Below are 17,555 nucleotides of genomic sequence, written 5' to 3' on the forward strand. Positions count from 1 at the left end.
TGGATTCTGTGTTTCGCACTGGTCAGCGTCCTCCCTGCTGCCCCATCACGTTGACTCAGTTTCCCCTGTAGTCCCACGGGGCTTTGTTGCAAATGTTGCATCATCACACCCGAAAGTCACATCGTTAATGTTATTTGATTCCTTGGGCTCAGTGCTCTCAGAATTGGATCCCTTCCAGGTCCGTCTGCGTCTCACTTTCCTCGAGAAGTGTGCTTCCTTGACTCAGCAGGTTTCTTGTGGTCCTTTTCCTCCACCGCCGCAGCCCTCGTCACGGAATGGCGCCGGTGCCGTCACCTCGCTTCACTCGCCGTGCCGTGTGTTACGCGGCCCCGCGGCAGAGCCGGTGTGTGTGTTAAAGTGTTAAAGGCTTTATCCTATCCCGCTTTGTTTCCTCAGCGTCTCTAGTTCAGCGTGGTGGTGGGGGACGTCACCACCGCGACCGCTGTCCTCTGCTGTGCACCTTCTGCCCTGCGCGGCCTGCTCCGTCTCCCCTCACACCCCCAGCAGCGCCCGCAGCGTCTTGTCGTGAGCTCGCCGGCTCCGCGGACGGTGCTTTAGGGGCTCCTGGGCCCTGGCTCCCTGTCACCCCTCTTGCACGACTGCATTAGAGGAAAGGCGTCCCTCAACTCTGGGCCGTTTTGAGATTCAGACTTCAGCGGGAAGGTTACCGGTCCTGCTGGAGTCGGTACTCACCCAGCCAGCATCGGGCCTTTTCTCTGCCAGAGTCCGAACAAAATCCGGGTCCTGCGGCAAGCAGACGGAGAGATGAAGACACCGGCGGGCGGCCTCTCCCCCCTGCAGCCCGAAGAGCGGGGCCTGCGCCTTCCCTGCCGCGGCCGGGCGCCACCGCTGCGGGGCCGCGACTCACTCGGGACGGGTCCAGGAGCTGCTGTATCTGCCGGTCCTTCCTGCTGTTTTCCTCCTCCAGGCGCCGCAGCCTTGTTCTCATGAGGTCCACGTCACTTTTCTGCACGTGCAGGGACTGAGAGGAGACAGAACCACACACACACACACACACTCGTGCACACGCGCACCCCAACACCCAGGCGAAACACAAGTCGGAGCAGAACTCGCGAGGTGGCCCGGTTCCCGGTCAGGGCGCGTGCGTGGCGCCGGCGGGAAGGAGGCACCTGGTGCCTGGGAGCCAGGGGGGAGGCCGTCGGGTGCAGGACCACCCGACGTGAGGAGGAACGCCCCCTCCCTAAAGGCACCCCACGCAGGCACGCCGCTCTCTCCCACGCCCACCTGAGGGAGCCCACACGTGTCACAGCACGTGTCACCAAAACTCATCCGAGGCTGACGTCCACTTAAAACTCTTGACCTCAGCTGGGGCTTGGGGGGGGGGGGTCAGAGTGGGGGCCCCTGCCAGTTGTTACCAGTCTGCGGTGAACGGAGGGAAAAAGCCTGAGCCGCTGATTTTTCACGGGACTAAAGTGATTCAATTCCACAACCGCCCTCTTTAGAAAACTCTCCTCCCTCCTAATTGGGCTTCCGTCGTCCTTTTAGGAAATGGTGATGGTAGGGGATTTTTCATTTTTGTTTTCCATGTCCTCACTTGAAAAGGCCTTCTCCCAGGGCGTGAAACCGCGAGGCCTGGAGAACACGAGGTTCAGACGTGTCCACAGCCCGCACGGGGACAGCCAGGGCACTCAACCAGCTTCCGGCATCAGCCTGCATCCGAACTAGCCAGTTAACCCGGAAACACCCTTCTCCTTCCAGGACTCATGAGGCGTAGAAGAGAGACAGTGCCCGAACGAACCCAGCCCCCACCCCTGGCAAGCGGACTCCCAGTGTGCACTGCAGAGAGAGAGGCCGGACAGGTCAGCTGCAGGCCTCCCGCTGGCCGGACCGCCATAGCGCTGCAAGAGACGAGGGGACCCTGGCACTCGGTGAGTGTTTAACGAATAGGTCAGTTCGTGCACAGCCATTGGGAAGGAGAAGAAATCTAATAATGGGAATTCTGCTTCCGGAAACGGGGTACACTCAGTGTTCCCTACTCCTGCAGCCGTGGACACTGTATGCAAGACAGATGTAAGAAGGCTCAGAAGGGTGGACAGAAGACAGACTAGGCTGGGGCTCAGGACCCAAGCAGGGACTGCAGAGCCCCCCGGTTTTCCTGCTGCCTCACGTGTCCTAGACGGGAGTGCTGGGGAAGCCAACAGCCTGGACAAGCCCACAGGCACAGACAGGAAAGGGGCACTGGCCAGGCAGAGAAGGCACGGGTGATAACCGCTCCACCCTCAGGCAAACACAGCAGAACCAGCGGGCCTCACCCCTGCCAGCGAAGGCTGAGCCGGGAGCCAAGCCCCCCACCCCTGCCAGGCTGTAGTGAGGCACGCTGCCTCCTTGCGGGGGGGGGGAGGCGAGGGGTGGTCAGAGGAGGCCTGCTAGAGCATCAGGACTCTCACTCTCCAGGGGTCATGAGGCCACATACACAAAATAAAGTGCAAGACTTAAATCCTAACCTACCAAAAAGTACATTAAATATAAATGACCCAAACCAACCAACTAGGAAGACAGGAAGTGGCAACGTAGATTAAAAAACACGCCCAACCACATGTTGTCTATAAGAACCTCATTTTAACATAATGTGAAAGGAGGTCGAAAGTAAAAGGATGGAAAGAGAGATGCCAGCGAAGCATTAACCAACAAAGGCAGGAGCGGCCACGTTAGCATCAGACAAAGCAGAATTCGGAGAACAGAAACGACACGGCGACTCTACAGGCCAATCCACAGACGAGACAAGAGACCATAAATGCGCCCTCGTCAACAAAAGAGGGAACACGGGTGACTAAAGAGGAGGCAGAGCTCCCCCCACAGTGTCACATACTGCATCGGTCCACGCAGAGAACATTGCCAGGATGCCAGAATTACAGAGCTGGGGAGAAAAGCCAGTGGCCGCCAGGAGTCAGGGATGGGGAATGGGGTGGGAGGCAGGTGTGACCACAAAGGGGCAGCTGGAGGGACAGCATGCCCGGTGGCGTGGGGCAGCGTGCGCGCAGGGACACGGGTGCACACACGCGGCAACACGGCACGGAACCGGACACGTGCACCAAGTCCACGTCTGCGGCCTGGTTTTGACACTGCGTTGACTGCTGGGGGAGACGGGTGCGGGGGGGCCCCTGTGCCATCCCCGCCACTCCCTGGGATGTGCTGCACCCGTGGCCTCTTGCGGGGTGCCGGCCGTGGCACAGAGTACTCCCTGGGGCCCTGTGCTGATGGGCACACCCGTGTCGCGACTGTGAAACCGTTCCTGTATTATCCCCATTTTTCAACAGGAAACTGAGGCACCACTTGCCACAGAAAAACAACTCTGAAGCTCAGAGTCCTGGAAGTGAAATTCTCCTCCCCCTGCGTTTAGAAGCCTAGACTGATTTTTCCCATACGTCCGTGATGGGAAGTTTGAATAAAGTCAGTATCATTTTACCCAGAGACCACTTCCAGCTCCAGAAGATTCCTTTCAAGACTGCTACTGCAGTGATTATTCAGAGTTCCAAATGAGGGCTCTCCCCACAATAACTCTGACACACAGCTGTCCTCAGGACAGGGAGTGCGATGCTCCAGCAGCACCTTCACTGCTGGGCAGCTCCCATGGGGGAGCAATCTCTGGACGGCCCCTGACATCGGAGCATCTTGTCTGGGCCGCCACAGAAGGGCTGCGTCTCATGCACGGGGGCCCAGACCGGGGGCTCCTCGGGTAAGATGGCTCGAAGACTCCTCGCCGTGGCCGTGCCCCTGGGCGTGCTGGCTGCCCACGCCCCACCTAACCTCTGGTGCCCAGATGGGCCATGGCCCTCCAGATGCGGAGGAAGTGAACCCTGGCCGCTTCTCCAGGGTCACAAGTATGCACGTGGATGCTAAGAGCGGTGTGGCAGCAGTGGTTCCGTCGAAGGCGATGAGGGTGGCGATAATTTATTCCAGCGCCATTTACACCATAAGGAGTAGGAGGTGGCACGGGGCAACAAAAAGAGCCTTGGCCTTGGGAGGCAGGTGGCCTTGGGGGAAGTCCTCATTCTGCTACTGGTTGACCTGGTCTGAATCTCGAGGTCATCACCGGCTAAGAGCCGTAAGCTCCCTCAGACTCCCGTAGAGACCCACTGAGCTAGGGAGCGTGGACTGTCTGGTTACCACCGAAGAGTCCACACGTGGAAGGCTACTGGTAACAATGACGCCAGTGGCCTCATCTGATGCCAGATCTCTGTGCAGAGGGACTGTGATGTCAACCCCGTCTTTCCCATTTTCCGTGCCGTGCTGCTGGAGCAGAGCACACATGGAATCTCAACAGTGGAGGCCTCTCCTGCAGCAGGCTCAGGTGGGTCTCCCAGCTTCCAAGGCACGGGGCCAGGGTTTAAACTCAGGTGCTCCTCGAGGCGCCTGGGGGCTCAGTAGGTTAAGCGTGCAACTCTTGATTTTAGCTCACGTGACGATCTTGAGGTTTATGAGTTTGAGCCCCAAGTCGGGCTCCCGTGCTGACGGTGCGGAGCCTGCTTGGGATTCTCTCTCCCTCTCTCTGTCCCTCCCCCATCGCACGTGCGCATGTTCTCTCTCTAAAAGTAAATAAACTTAAAACAAAACAAAACTCGGGCGTCCCTGCAAAGCTCACGTTCTTTCCATATGGACACATCTCGGCACTGATCCTGACTTTCCCACCCGTGGTTACGGAAGGCTCTTGTGGTCTAAAACCAACAAAGGACAGACAGAAATACTACCTTCTTCAGCTCAATGATCTCGTCGTACATGTCTTCCTTCTCTCTGTAGACAGGGGTCCCGGGAGCGTGACCTAGAGGGGGACACGCAAACGTCTGAAAAGATTATCTGAAGAGTAGACGGAATTCTTGGCTGTATCTTAAGAAAATCCCGGACGTTTGATAAAAAAGAAGACCAAAGCATTTCACCGGTTCAGCTGGACCGTGATCATTCCCGGAACATAAGGAAACCAACACCGACAGTGAGTAGAAGGGTGAAGCAGGAGAGAACGGAAAGGTGTGAACACAGGGCTTGGCTGCAGGAAAAGGAAAGAAGGGGGACAGAAGGAGAAGTGATACGTTTAGATTCTAAATCGCAAACAGAACAAAAAGACAAAGACAGACAAACAGCAGCCCTTCCAGCGCTGACAGAGGGAGGCAGAGAAGCAGACTCGGGTCTCCGAAATGCACCTGATAGACCGAGACTCTACAACATTTAAGCCCAAAGTAGAACTCGGAGCCAGCAGGAAGGGGTCGGCAGGGGGTCAGGGTGACAGGGGCTCACCACGATCCCTGTGGAGGCCCACGAGAATAGCCGTGAGAGCCGGGGAGGAGACATGGGGAGAGACCAGACAGAAGGACGGAGACAGGATAACAGACCCAGGCTTTCTGGTGAGATTTGGGGTTTTCACTATGTGCAACTGTTATTTCTAGTACTGTCCATCCAATAAATCTCAGCAAGCCTCCGAGTTACAGGGGCAGGCCCGACTGGAGCCTGGGGACACGTCACTGTCACGTTAGGAGGGCAGAGCGGACTTTAGGGGTCCTCGTCCTCTCTCCACGATCTCGTAGGGACACAGCCAATACAGGAAGCCCAAAATCTCACTTTGTCAAAGGACAAATCCCGAGCTTTCCCTTACTTGTGGCCTCGTCACCGTCAACATGCTCACCATTGCTGGCAGAACGCCTGAGATTGGACCTCTTCACTCTTAAGGCTGCTCTCAGATAGTCGGGAGTAGTGCTGGGGGGCTGGCCCATGCCTGCTCCAAGGTCAGGTCTGACTTCAGGGGCTGGGTCAGACTTCCTGGTTTGAACGTGCATGGATTTAATATGACAGGTACAGACAAACACAACGGAAGGTTTTGCCTCTACTGATCAATGCTCATGGGCTGAAGAAAGCTTAAGACAACCAGCAGACGGTGGCAATCAGTGAGATGCTGATAACATTTTTTGGCTCTCAAAAAATAAAGCCCAGATCCGGAGCATTTGTCTATTTCCACGGTATTAATAGTCCTATGATGTCCAATTTCAGGCGGCCAGCGTGACATCGACCGGCTCACCAAATTCTTAAAAATTTAACAACTGGCTCTTGCGAGTGCGTAGGAGCTGGGCCAGCAGTGCTGGGACGTCACAAGACTCCAGGGATAGCGTGTCACACCCGCAAACCGTCAGAAACCACACTTACGTGTGCCGTAAAGATTATGAGGCTCAACGTCTTTGAGAAGTTGAAAAGCAACGTCATGCAAATAAGTCCTATTACGAACTCGATCTTTTAAAAAAAATTTTTTTTAACGTTTATTTTACTTTTGAGACAGAGACAGAGCATGAACGGGGGAGGGTCAGAGAGAGGGAGACACAGAATCGGAAGTAGGCTCCAGGCTCTGAGCCGTCAGCCCAGAGCCCGACGCGGGGCTCGAACTCACGGACCTGGAGATCGTGACCTGGGCTGAAGTCGGACGCTTAACCGACTGAGCCACCCAGGCGCCCCACGAACTTGATCTTAAATCACCACCCGCCACTCGTCAAACCCTCCTCTGGAGCGGGAAGGGCCTCTCTGTCGGACCAACCACGTACCGCGTACCTGGCTTCGAGCTTCCCAGCCACAGCTGTGGGGTTAAGGACATTCTGTTACCAAGAGGCATGCTTGCTGCCGTCCTCAGAGACCTCCAGGATGCCACTTTCCTCGGTTTAGAGTGATAAGGTGACTCTAAAAAGCCAACATATGGTTTCAGAGGGGCAAGGTATCGATGCCTCTCAACATTTGTGCTTTAGTGACACAAAAATGGTACCAGAACACTCATAAGAATATTCTGACAAAAGTAAAAAACACACAGCATATGGTTATATGCTACATATTATATAGCTATATCACATAGTTATATATATATATATATATATATATATGGAGTGTGTACATACTTCTGTTTGTTTTTGCGATTTTATTGTAAAGACATAACATAAAAGGAAATTTATCTAAAAATCCAGTCATAATTCTACCAGTATTTGATGTTCCCAGATACAGGTGTATTATAGTCACAGAACAGTGAACACACAATTTTGTCCTTTGCACTTAACGGTATAAATATTTTTCACTTTGCTACCTAGGGACACAAGTAACACTATCTAGAACTTACTATGTAAAACAAAAAATGTAGAAGAAATGAGAAAAAATTACCTTTCTGGGCATTTCTGATTATGTTATTCATACAAGGGAAACATGTTAAAGTTACTTTTTAATCTGGGATTTCATCTCTTTAATTACGTAAAATCGGACACATTTATGCAATAACTCAGTTGTTCATAAACCATGTTTACAAGTAGCAAAGAAATTCCTGTCTATGGTAAGTCCTGAAAAACCTAAAAAAAATCTCTACGTTTTCTCCACGGCTTCAAAATTTAGGGGAGATTTCTCATTATAATTTGCGACGAGAGAACAGACTCGTTAGACCTGGACGCATTTTCCCTCAGCGGGACCACGGCGCCCCGGCTTGGGGGCGTGCTTGAAGGCCTCCCAAACCCTGTCCATTTAAGTGCTCACTTATAAAGTAAGCTGGCCATCAGGGGCAAGCTCCACCAGTAACATTTCCCTCCCTGGCCCACGTGAGCTATCAGCGACCGGTAAGGATCCCTCAGGAAACACGCACGCACGTGGACAAAAGTGGGAAGGCAGAAGGAAACAGGAGTCGGGAGATACGAGATACTTGGGCGAGCGGGGCTGTGAGCAGCAGAGCCCTGGGCCCCGGGATCCAGTCGGGCCTTAAAGAACAACACTGGCTGAGCGAACGAACGGGACACGTGGTTGCCGCTGTCCCGGCCCAGGAAACCAGAGAGAAGCACACCTGCTGGGCTGGTGTCCCAAAGGCCGCTACAGGAGTGGGCATCTGAGCGGAGATGGCTCACCCGGTGTGAGAGGGCTGAGCCAGCCCGGGGAAGGGGGCGCCGGGGTGCTGGGGAGAGGACCCTGAAGGTCGGGGGGGTGGAAAAAGGCTCTGAGGACCAGGGCTGGGCCATACGGGACTCCCAGCGTGGGCTGCGGGGAGAAAGCACGGGGGAAAGCAGGGGGCTGAAGTTCAGCACCCCCCAACTTCTAGATACTTCTGGGGCTTTCACCGTTCTAAGTTATGTGAAGCACGACTCTGACGTTTACAGAAATCAAGATACAAACAATTGGACGATTACTATTTGAAACACTTGAAACGCTGATATTCAGTGAAAACAATTAAAGATGTTCTAATATTTACCTTGTAACCGAAGAGAACTTAAAACAAAATGGTTCTGAAACAAGAAGGTTTAAAACACACACACCCGCCCTTCACATCAATTCTCAATTCCTCCATGGAAGGAGAGGAAGGACATCAAAAACCCAAACTGATAGATTCTTTCTTCCTTTTTCATTTTTTGGAGAGAGTGCGCGAGCACGGAGGGCAGGGAGGTCCAGGGAGAGGGAGAGGGAGAGGGCGAGGGAGAATCCCAAGCAGGCTCCACGCTGATAGCGGGGCTTGCTCCCACAAACTGAGATCATGACCTGAGCCAAAATCGAGAGTTGCACGCTCAACCAGCTGAGCCACCCAGGCACCCCAACAGATGACTTCTTTCTAACGTTTATATTTATCCGTAATACAAAACATGGTTTCTTTTCTGGGCAGGAATTTATCTAATTATGTTCTTCTTGGGCTAATGAAAGTCCAGTCGTGTTCTCTGAGTGCGTCACATACACACAGGAGACGCTTGAAATACACTCGTATAGAAGAAACGTAGATACACGCATACGGAGGTCAGAGACGGCCACGGGCTTTTGGGTAATGAAAGGAAGCCCATCCGGGATTTAAGCTCTGTCGGAAAGGCGTTCCTAAGCATCAAATTCACACGTGGTTCTCGTGCACTAGAGCAGTGTCGGAACGGCCCAGACGAAGAGAGGCCTGGCTGGCCGTCTGGACTGAAACCCCACCTGCCACGACTGAACGCTTGTGCCCCCCAGTCGTATGCCGAACGCTAACGCGAACCCTAACGTGATGGTGTCGGGGTGAGGCCTGGGGGAGATGATTAGGTCATGATTAGGTCCCAGAGCTCCCTCACCCCTTCCCCCACGTGAGGTACAACCAGGCCGCGGCCGCCCACAACCTGGAAGACGCCTCATCACAACCACCGTGCTGACGCCCACCCGAGTCTTGGACTTGGGCCTCCAGGACTGTCAGAAGTAAATGGCTGTTATTCAGAAGTTGCCCGGCCTTCCGCCAGCTGTCGGGGCAGAGCAACACCCATCCCCGCAACACTGTCCCTAGCAGGCAGCCACCCGCATGACCACGGCCAAGGATGGTGTCTCCCCGCAGGGGATGGGGAACACAGAACCTGCCCTCAGATGCAGCAGGGCAAGCCCACCGGAAAACCACTACACCTGCTCAGCACGGCGTCCACAGCAGCTCTGACTCAATCCCGAGGGGATGAGGCCTTCTGGCCGAGGCAGCGTTCGGAAGACACAAGCGGGTTCAGAGGGCGGGGAAAGAACCCAAGAGGCCAGAGCACTGCGTCTGCAGGAGGCTCCTGGGACAGCGGCCCCTGGGAGCTTCAGCCCCCTGCTGGGCCTCCTCCCACGGGGGCCATGGGGGAAGGCAGGGACCCCAAGAGTACCGGATCCCAAGACCCCACCACAAGGGCCACGGGGGAAGGCGGGGACCCCGAGAGTGCCGGCTGCTGAGACCCCAACACGAGGGCCACGGGGGATGGCGGGGACCCCAGAGTACCAGCTCCCGAGACCCCACCACAAGGGCCACAGGGAAGGTGGAGGCCCCAGAGTGCCGGCTCCCGAGACCCCACCACAAGGGCCACAGGGAAGGCGGGGACCCCGAGAGTGCCAACTCCCGAGACCCCAACACAAAATGGAGCCAAGTGGTGGGAGTGTCACTTCTTGATAACCCCAGGTGTTTGAAGAAGACATTCTTGATCTTTCTCCCAAGACATCAGGGAAGGACAGCTTCTAAACCCTTTCTCTGGGTTAAAGTGCAGAAATTGGAGGGATGAAGGGCCTGGTCATACTTACTCAGTGATGTGGGTGGAGGTTTATGGAAACTTTTCCTTTCTGCTTTCTGAAAGGAAAGAAACGATGTAAAGCACGTTGAGCCTTCTTGAGGAGCCTGATGGCCCCAAAAGTGAAGCACAGGCATGTTCAGGACGGGTCAGAGCAGGTGCAAGGGCAGCGAGAGAAGAGGTTAACTCAGCAGAGACACGAGTGAAGGCCGAGCCCAGGAAGAAACACACAGCACAGCGAGGTGACCCCGGAAAACGTGATCCGTGCGGTGTTCTGGCTGCACTGGGTTCCCGGGAGCTCTCGGGACACTACCTAGAAGCACACGGAAGATGCCACGCGAACAACTATCTTCGGCCCCCCTGACTGTCCTCAGGCCAGTGCCTGTAGCCCCAAGGTGTGACCGTCCACCAGGATGGACTCGGCAGGAATACGGCAAGTACAAACCCCACTGGGGAGGGACGGTCCTGCACGGGAGGGGCCCTGTCGGAACACCGTCTCTCAGGGCAACCCTGATGCCAGATGCAGAACTGGGCCTTGCCTTGTGCCCAGGGAAAGGACAAACCTCATCAGCTTCCTCTTGGACAGAGAATCCCTCTTCCCTCCCTTGCAGCAGAACCGTGAGCCCTGCCATCTGAATTTTCCCTGGACATGAGCTGGATCCCTACTCCTCCGGGGAGCATCTCGGGTCCACGGCCTCAGTGGTGTTGAGGGAACACCCCTAATCTGCAGAGGTCCCTCACTGCAGACAACGGGTGCGTGATGTTCCCCTTAGAGTGCACAGAGCCGAGGTGGAATGGAGACCTGCTGGTGCCACGTGCCCTCAGAGCCATGTGCTGAGGCTCGTCTGTGACTCTGCCTGCTGGACACGTGCCTTGTGCTCTTTTTTTGTGACCGCAAAGCCGGCAGGCTGCGCGTTCTACTCAGCACGGCTCCCCAGACAAACCCAGACCGGCCAGGCTGGGGGCTGCTCTGCCTTGGGACCCCTGCTGGCCACTCTCCCTTCAGGCCACTCCTGGCATCCAGGGGACCCTGGGGCCATCGTGCCAGGACATCACACACCGCCAGAGCCGCGGCTGCCAAAGCGAATCCCTTCTCCAGCCTAGAGCCCTCTCCCCCCTTCATGCTACACCAAAACCAGAAGCAGGATAAGAGCTTAGAATGTGCCTCAAATATACTCTGCTCACAACTAACACCCGGATACAAGTTTTAAAATTATAATCACGGTTACCTATACCAAGCAAGGGCTCAAAACTCAAGTGCAGAGTAGCCCCTAGAGTGTGTATTCCGGCTCTAAACGTCACGTTTGCGGAAAGAGCCGGGGGCGTGTTTGGTAACGTGTAGGGGCCAGATAACCAGCAGTGGGACAAGCGGCTGTGCCCCGATCACACTCACCGTCTCAAAGTCAGAGTCAAAGGTCATTGCGGATAGACTGTCATCTCCCTGGAAGAAGAGATGGAAACAGTGAAATTTTAGGGAACCTGCCTGGCCCCCCACGGTCACACGTACAAAGTGAAAACAGCCCATCCACGGCTGCTGAGGCAGTGACTCAAGAAACCCACTCCGAGTTAGCTCAGAACATGCAAAGTGGGCAGCGGCCAGCCCGCTCGGTTGCAGCCCAAAGAACGGTGGCGGACGTGACACAAAGCTCCACCCGCTCGGGCTGCTCCACATCTGTCCACCCAGAGGCACCACATCCAAGGATCCGCTATGTACTGTCGATAAAGAAACGGTTTTGGAGAAAAGGAACGTGTCTCACATCGTTTAAATGCTCTCTTATTCATCTTCACATCAAGGCACAAGGGACCTGGGACTGGATCCTGACAAGAACAAGTCAAAGTCATTTAAAAACACACGCGCATTAATACATGCCTTATTTGGCCATAGAAACCTTCCTGCCCGGCCGTGGGGGGTAGAGGAAAACCTGTACCGCCTAATTTCAGTACGAGGATGTCATTTCCCAAGAGAAGACTGTTTCTGTGCTAACTCACTTACTCAGTTTTAAATCCTAAAAAAAGGGAAAGGAGGAACACACATAAACCCGTAAATCCCCTCTGATCGCCGTGCTGTTGACTCGCGGTGCGGTTGCCGGGAGTTAGGAACTGACACCCGTCCTGGGAGCCGAGAAGGCTGTGTCTGGCTGGTGAGCGTGTCTCAGCAAGCCGTGTGGGTGCGGCTGAACCCACACGGTGTCGTCGTGGGACTTTGCTGCCTTCTGAAAAGCACGAGTACGGACTAAGCCATATGGCCATAGTATCAGTACTTTAAGGAACAATTCTTCCAGCAGATGTTCCACTGGAAACATATGGCCGTGCCAGAGGGGTGGGGGGTGGGTAAGGTATCGCTGTCGGGACGGGGCAGCCCTCCAGCCCAGCGATCTGAAACACAGGGTCCGGACTAAAGGTGTGGCGTGACCTGATGTGGGACGGGGGGAAGGTCGTGTGCCCCAAATAAACAGAATCTTCCATCAGCCACTGACGGATTTTCTGCGCCATCTCACAAGTGATGTTTTAAGGCACAACTAGCACGTGACGATCACAGAGCGTCTTCCTTGAGCAAAGCGTGTGAAAATGATGCCCAACGTTTAGGAAGGGAAGGCAGCAGGTTCAACGTGCAGATCCCGTGCCAGATCTGGGGAGACACGGTGGCGACCGCGCCCTGGCATCGCAAAGGACACGCCTGCCGACGGCGGGTGTGGACCCGCTGGAAACCGCACAGAGGAGGAGCGACGGCTTTCTCTGTGGACGCTCGTCATCATTACTTGTTTAATGGCCTGAAGGCTCAACAGGGAAACGAGGCTACCTGTGTGGTGGACAAAACCAAGGGATCTGTCTCCCACAGGTGCGCTCAGCCACCACGCCTTCGCTCCCTGTGCCCGCCAGTCCTGCCAGACGGGACGGGACAGGACGCGGAGCCGCTCCAGGCTCACCTCTTCAGGCTGCAGCAGACAGACCAGGGGCTGCGTTAAGACAGTGAACGCGTCGATGTCTCTGAGCACAGTCTGAGCTGCCGCACCCCTTCCCTGGGCGTCGGGAGCCCGGGGCGGCCGCGGGGCAGGCGGGCGGAGAGCCCGACGGGGCCCAGAGCAGCATCGTGCCTCCCCGCCGGCTGTGTGACGTTGGCCACACCACTGACCCTGTGCATCCCAACTTCCTCAACAAAGGAGAACACGTTCCTCTACCGGATTTTCAAAAGCACTAGAAGGATATGTGTACTAAGCAGACACTGGGAAAAAAGAGCGGGTCTCGAAGGAGACGGGGGAGCCTGCGGGGATTCAGTACACGGTGTCGGCGAAGAAGGAATACGTTCCCTAGGAGTGGTCTTCCAGAATAATGGGGTGAGGAGCTCGGACGACTGTCTCCTCAACAGACAGCCGTTTAACACAGAAAGTCATCAAACAAACAATCATTTGGGTTTCTGGAAACTGGCCTAAGGGCAGAGAGCAATGGAGGAGATTCACTCAAGAAAATCTACTAAATCTGGGAGAGAACAGTCCGGGGCATCCCTTGCCCCCCACCCCCAGCCCTGTCCCACGGGAACTACTCCAGGGAGATAGGCTCTAGGTGGGTGCAGGCAAGACAGTGGTGAACGGTGGGGGAGATTCCCTGCGCCCAGAAGGAGGGTGTAAGCCCTACCCCAGGAGCAGCCGACTAGGAATTCGAGGTCCCCAGCTTGCTCGCAGGGCAGAAGTTCCGCTCAGGGAGGGTCAGGCCCCCACCTCCCGGCACCACAACAGGACTGTCACTCGAGGAGGCCGTCCCTGCTGTTGGCCCCGTGCGGTAGCACAGGGGACTGGCTGTATTTGTAGTGCATGGTGGAGGATCCCAATGGCTCCCTAATTCCAATGCCAAGTTGAAGACAGTGGGGACGTGGTGGGGAGCCATGACAGGGCCCTCCTAGCTCTGTGACGGCAGCAGCAGGAAGCCAATCTGAAGAGCAACCGGAAGCTTTAACAGAGCCCAGAAGAGCCTTCCTGGGGTCACAGTCGACCTTGAGGGCCAGGGAGGCTGCCTCCAAGTGCTAGACCGCACGCACGTGGCCGTGGGCTTAAGGAGGGCTTGGAAACACTCCCCACACACCTAGACCAACCCTGGCTGAGGGGTCTTAGCACAACCTCGAAGCAAACACTGGCTGGACAAGAAACCACCCCGCCACAAGAGCCGCTCCCCGGGAGCCAGGCCTAGAGGTACAATATCTAGAGGTCCGGAGGGCACGTGCGCGTCTAAGGCTGCCCGTGCAGGGGAGACGGAGAGGGGCAACCCAAGCTACTAGTCCCTGGCTGCGGGTGGGCAAAACCGTAAAGTCGCACACTGTGACAGCAGCCTCCAAGCCACACGCACACAGATGCACACGTGCGGGCACACACACGCCCACACAGGCACACGCAGTGTGACAGGCCAAGGGGCTTACCCACAGCCGTTGATCAAAAAATGGCTTCTGGGGGCGCCTGGGTGGCGCAGTCGGTTAAGCGTCCGACTTCAGCCAGGTCACGATCTCGCGGTCCGGGAGTTCGAGCCCCGCGTCGGGCTCTGGGCTGATGGCTCGGAGCCTGGAGCCTGTTTCCGATTCTGTGTCTCCCTCTCTCTCTGCCCCTCCCCCGTTCATGCTCTGTCTCTCTCTGTCCCAAAAATAAATAAACGTTGAAAAAAAAAAATTAAAAAAAAAATGGCTTCTGTTGACCCAAGGGTGACCCCTAGGTAGTGAAGTTAAGAGAGATGCAAACAAGACAAAACCTGCAGGGAACCAGAGGCTGCACAGCGCGGGCGGGAGGACCTCAGAGTTAGTCCAGCTAAGTCACTCACCAAACACGGACCACCAAGCAAACACCAAGCCCATGGGGAGGAGGGGTGGCGACCCGGGGTCGCTGTCACATTCCATCTAAATGTCTAGCTTCCGACAGGAAACCATGAGATACCCAGAGAAACAGGAAAGTGTGATTGTTAGAAGGGGGAAAAAAGCAGAAATAGAAACTTCTGAAGGAGACCGGATGAGGGACTTAGCAAGGACTTCAGAGCAGCCATTATAAATATGTTCAAGCCGTGGTGCTGTGAGGCTGCAGGGTGATCTGGGAGGCAGGAGAGCACAGGAGATTGTGAGCCAAAGGTCGGGGGCAGGGCTGGGGGGAGAGGAGACCTGAGGTCTGGGCCAGGGGGCTAATAAAGCACGCGACATAGAACCTTACACATAGTAAATGTCTAATAAATGCTCTTCTTGTCTCGTTCTAGAAACTGTGAGCCTTTTTACGAATGTTGGCCCTTAAATCACCCGTGGCCCCACTCAGGCTCTACGTCACCCCCGTGGCTCTGTACTGCGGTCAGCAGAGCTGCTTACAGCTGCCGCACGGTGAGGCCCCTGGCACACAGTAAGTGCTCTGCGAAAGTTCACGAGCAAGCCCAGAGGCAGCTCTATTCCAAGGGACTTGAGAGAATGGACAGACTGGACAGTGCCTGCTCTCAAGAGGTTCTTGTCTAACTGAGCACAGATGCAAGCTAGCAGAAAAGCCGCAAGTTAGCCTGGACCAAGGGCGTCTCCTAGACGTGGAGAGACCTTTGCAACAGTTTCTCCACCAGACCGAACTCCTGGAGACCAAGGCAACATGGCTTAACTTGTTCTGTGTGCTCAGAGCCTCACACGTAAGGGGCTTAGCAAATGTTTATGTGCGCAAGGATGTTTATAGCAGCACTGTTTCTAATAGCTGAACAGCGAAAACAAAAGAGTAAAAAGCAGGGAAATGGGTGAAGACAATAAGGGCATCCACAGGTTAGACTTTTTCATATCATGCTCGTGAAAACGTGCGGCTGCGGGAAAACGCTGACAACAAATTAAACAGTAAAGGTGACAAAACGAGTCAAATATGCTCTCAACTTTTTTCAAAGGTGCGTGGAAAAAGATGCATTGCAAAAAGATTGGAAGGAAATCCGCTAGATATTGACCAGGTCTTGTGCAGGTAAACGGACTTTCTAAGTTTTCTCTAACGGTCATGAGTTTTACAATCACGACATAAAACGTCACTTTCTAAAGATGAAGGACCCGTGGCGGTAACTGAGTCCCATGTAGGTGGGCGGGCCTCCCAGATGAGGCAAGACTCGCTGCCTTGAGGGACAAGTTCAGTCGCTCCCAGGGGCCAGCAGCATTGAGCCTGGGCCCTCGCTGTCCAGCCCAGCTGAGTGCTGCCCTCTCAGTGAGAAGGAAGCAAAGTGAGCAAATTTCCCTCTGTCTGGAGCCCTCCCAAGGCTTCTCACCCGCCTGCAATAAAATCCACGCTCCCTGCGTGGCCTGCACGGCTCCCGTGGCCAGGCGGGTGCCCACCTTCCATGCACACCCCTTTCCCCCAGGAGGTCCCAGCAAGCTTTCGTGCAGGCGCTGTGCCACACCCCACTCTCCCATCTCAGGACCTTAGTACATGCTGCTGCCCCACTGCTCTCAGGTCTTTACCAGCCTGTCTCCTCCTCGTCCTCATCCAGGGCGTCCTCAGAGCGGCTGCTCCGGGCACCCCGTCTAAAGCAGCCCTCTGCAACACCTCCATCACATGGGGTCTGTATTATTTTCTGCACAGCTCACTCTCTGAAGTGATCTTGACGCTCTGTTTCCTGCCTTCTTCTCCCCCAACGGGAATGCCACTTACCCACGTGGATACCTCCCCTCCAGCGGGTAGTGGGCGCTCCCAAAACACTTGGAAAAGGCACGAGCGGACAGCACGTTTGCCCTCACCCAAAGGAGTAAACCTGGGGACGCCTCCCCCGGGGAAGCCTTCTCCCATCAGCGCCGGGCAGGGCACTGTTGTCGGGGCCGGGGGTTTCCCCCCTGGACACCCAGGCCGGCCGCTGCCCCCCGCCCCGGAGGCACGGGTGGGCCAGCACTTACGCAGTAAGCTCCGTCGCCCCGCGGACCGCGGTAGCAGGCTCGGCACAGGCCGGGGCCTCGAAGGAGGGCGCGGCGTCCGGGAGGGCTTCCTGGAAGCGGCGGCCTGTGCACGGGCTGGCGGGGTCTAGGGGCAGCTGGAGACTGGGTGAGGGGCAGCGACGCCCGGCCGGCTGCACGCGGGCGGGGGCCCAAGGGTCGGTCTTATGCGGTAACAATAATGGCAGCTGTCACCCGGCGGCCTCCGGCCGTGTGCCCCTTCCTCCGGACCGCGCCTGGCCCCGAGAGCCGGCGAGCTGGAGGGAGCGAGGAGGCCCGCCCGCGCTTACCGTCTCCGAGGCCGGATCCGCGGTGCCCAGTGACATGGCTGCGGCGCCGCCCGGCCGCCCCTCGGCGCTGCGGGCGCGATTGTCCGGCTGTGCGGCTCCGCCGGCGGCCCAGCCGCCCGCAGCCTCCGGACCTCCCTGCCCGCGCGCTTGCCGCGACCCCGCTGCCATGGTAACCGCGCCGCTCGCACAGCCCCGGATGTGGCCGGCGCCCGAGAGCCCGGCCGACCTTGCGCGTGCGCCGGGAAGCCCGAGGGCCGACCCGCAGCGCGCCCAGAGAGCCGAGGCTCAGAGCCCTGCCGTGCTGAAGCCTCGGGAACGCGCTTAACGGTTCCCGGAGTGCGTCCCCCGCCTTCTCTCGTGGAGGCTCCGCGACAAGCC

The 17,555-nt window shown here is 56.2% G+C and overlaps 1 protein-coding gene and 1 long non-coding RNA gene across 4 annotated transcripts in view; one reads left to right on the plus strand and one right to left on the minus strand.

The window, feature by feature from the left end:
* LOC111556243 overlaps positions 1–15,834 on the plus strand; it is a 58,347-nt gene extending 42,513 nt beyond the window's left edge. For 2 of the 3 annotated variants that reach the window (XR_006590865.1, XR_006590867.1), the window contains one exon: positions 1,720–6,309. This is a non-coding gene — a long non-coding RNA (uncharacterized LOC111556243). Of the gene's footprint in view, positions 1–1,719; positions 6,310–15,212 lie in introns of those variants that run through there. The other variant, XR_006590871.1, reaches the window with a different exon arrangement.
* The window catches only part of IQCE (IQ motif containing E), a 42,713-nt gene extending 25,373 nt beyond the window's left edge, over positions 1–17,340 (minus strand). Inside the window, 9 exon segments of the mRNA XM_023246896.2 lie at positions 694–744; positions 869–982; positions 4,710–4,780; positions 5,636–5,713; positions 5,716–5,769; positions 6,547–6,672; positions 10,003–10,048; positions 11,383–11,430; positions 17,178–17,340. Of these exon segments, the coding sequence (XP_023102664.2) occupies positions 694–744; positions 869–982; positions 4,710–4,780; positions 5,636–5,713; positions 5,716–5,769; positions 6,547–6,672; positions 10,003–10,048; positions 11,383–11,430; positions 17,178–17,213 (624 nt within the window). The 5' untranslated portion in view covers positions 17,214–17,340.
* Positions 17,341–17,555: the final 215 nt, after the last annotated feature.

The sequence above is a fragment of the Felis catus genome, chromosome E3 (genome assembly GCF_018350175.1).
Source record: "Felis catus isolate Fca126 chromosome E3, F.catus_Fca126_mat1.0, whole genome shotgun sequence".
Lineage (NCBI taxonomy): Eukaryota > Metazoa > Chordata > Mammalia > Carnivora > Felidae > Felis > Felis catus.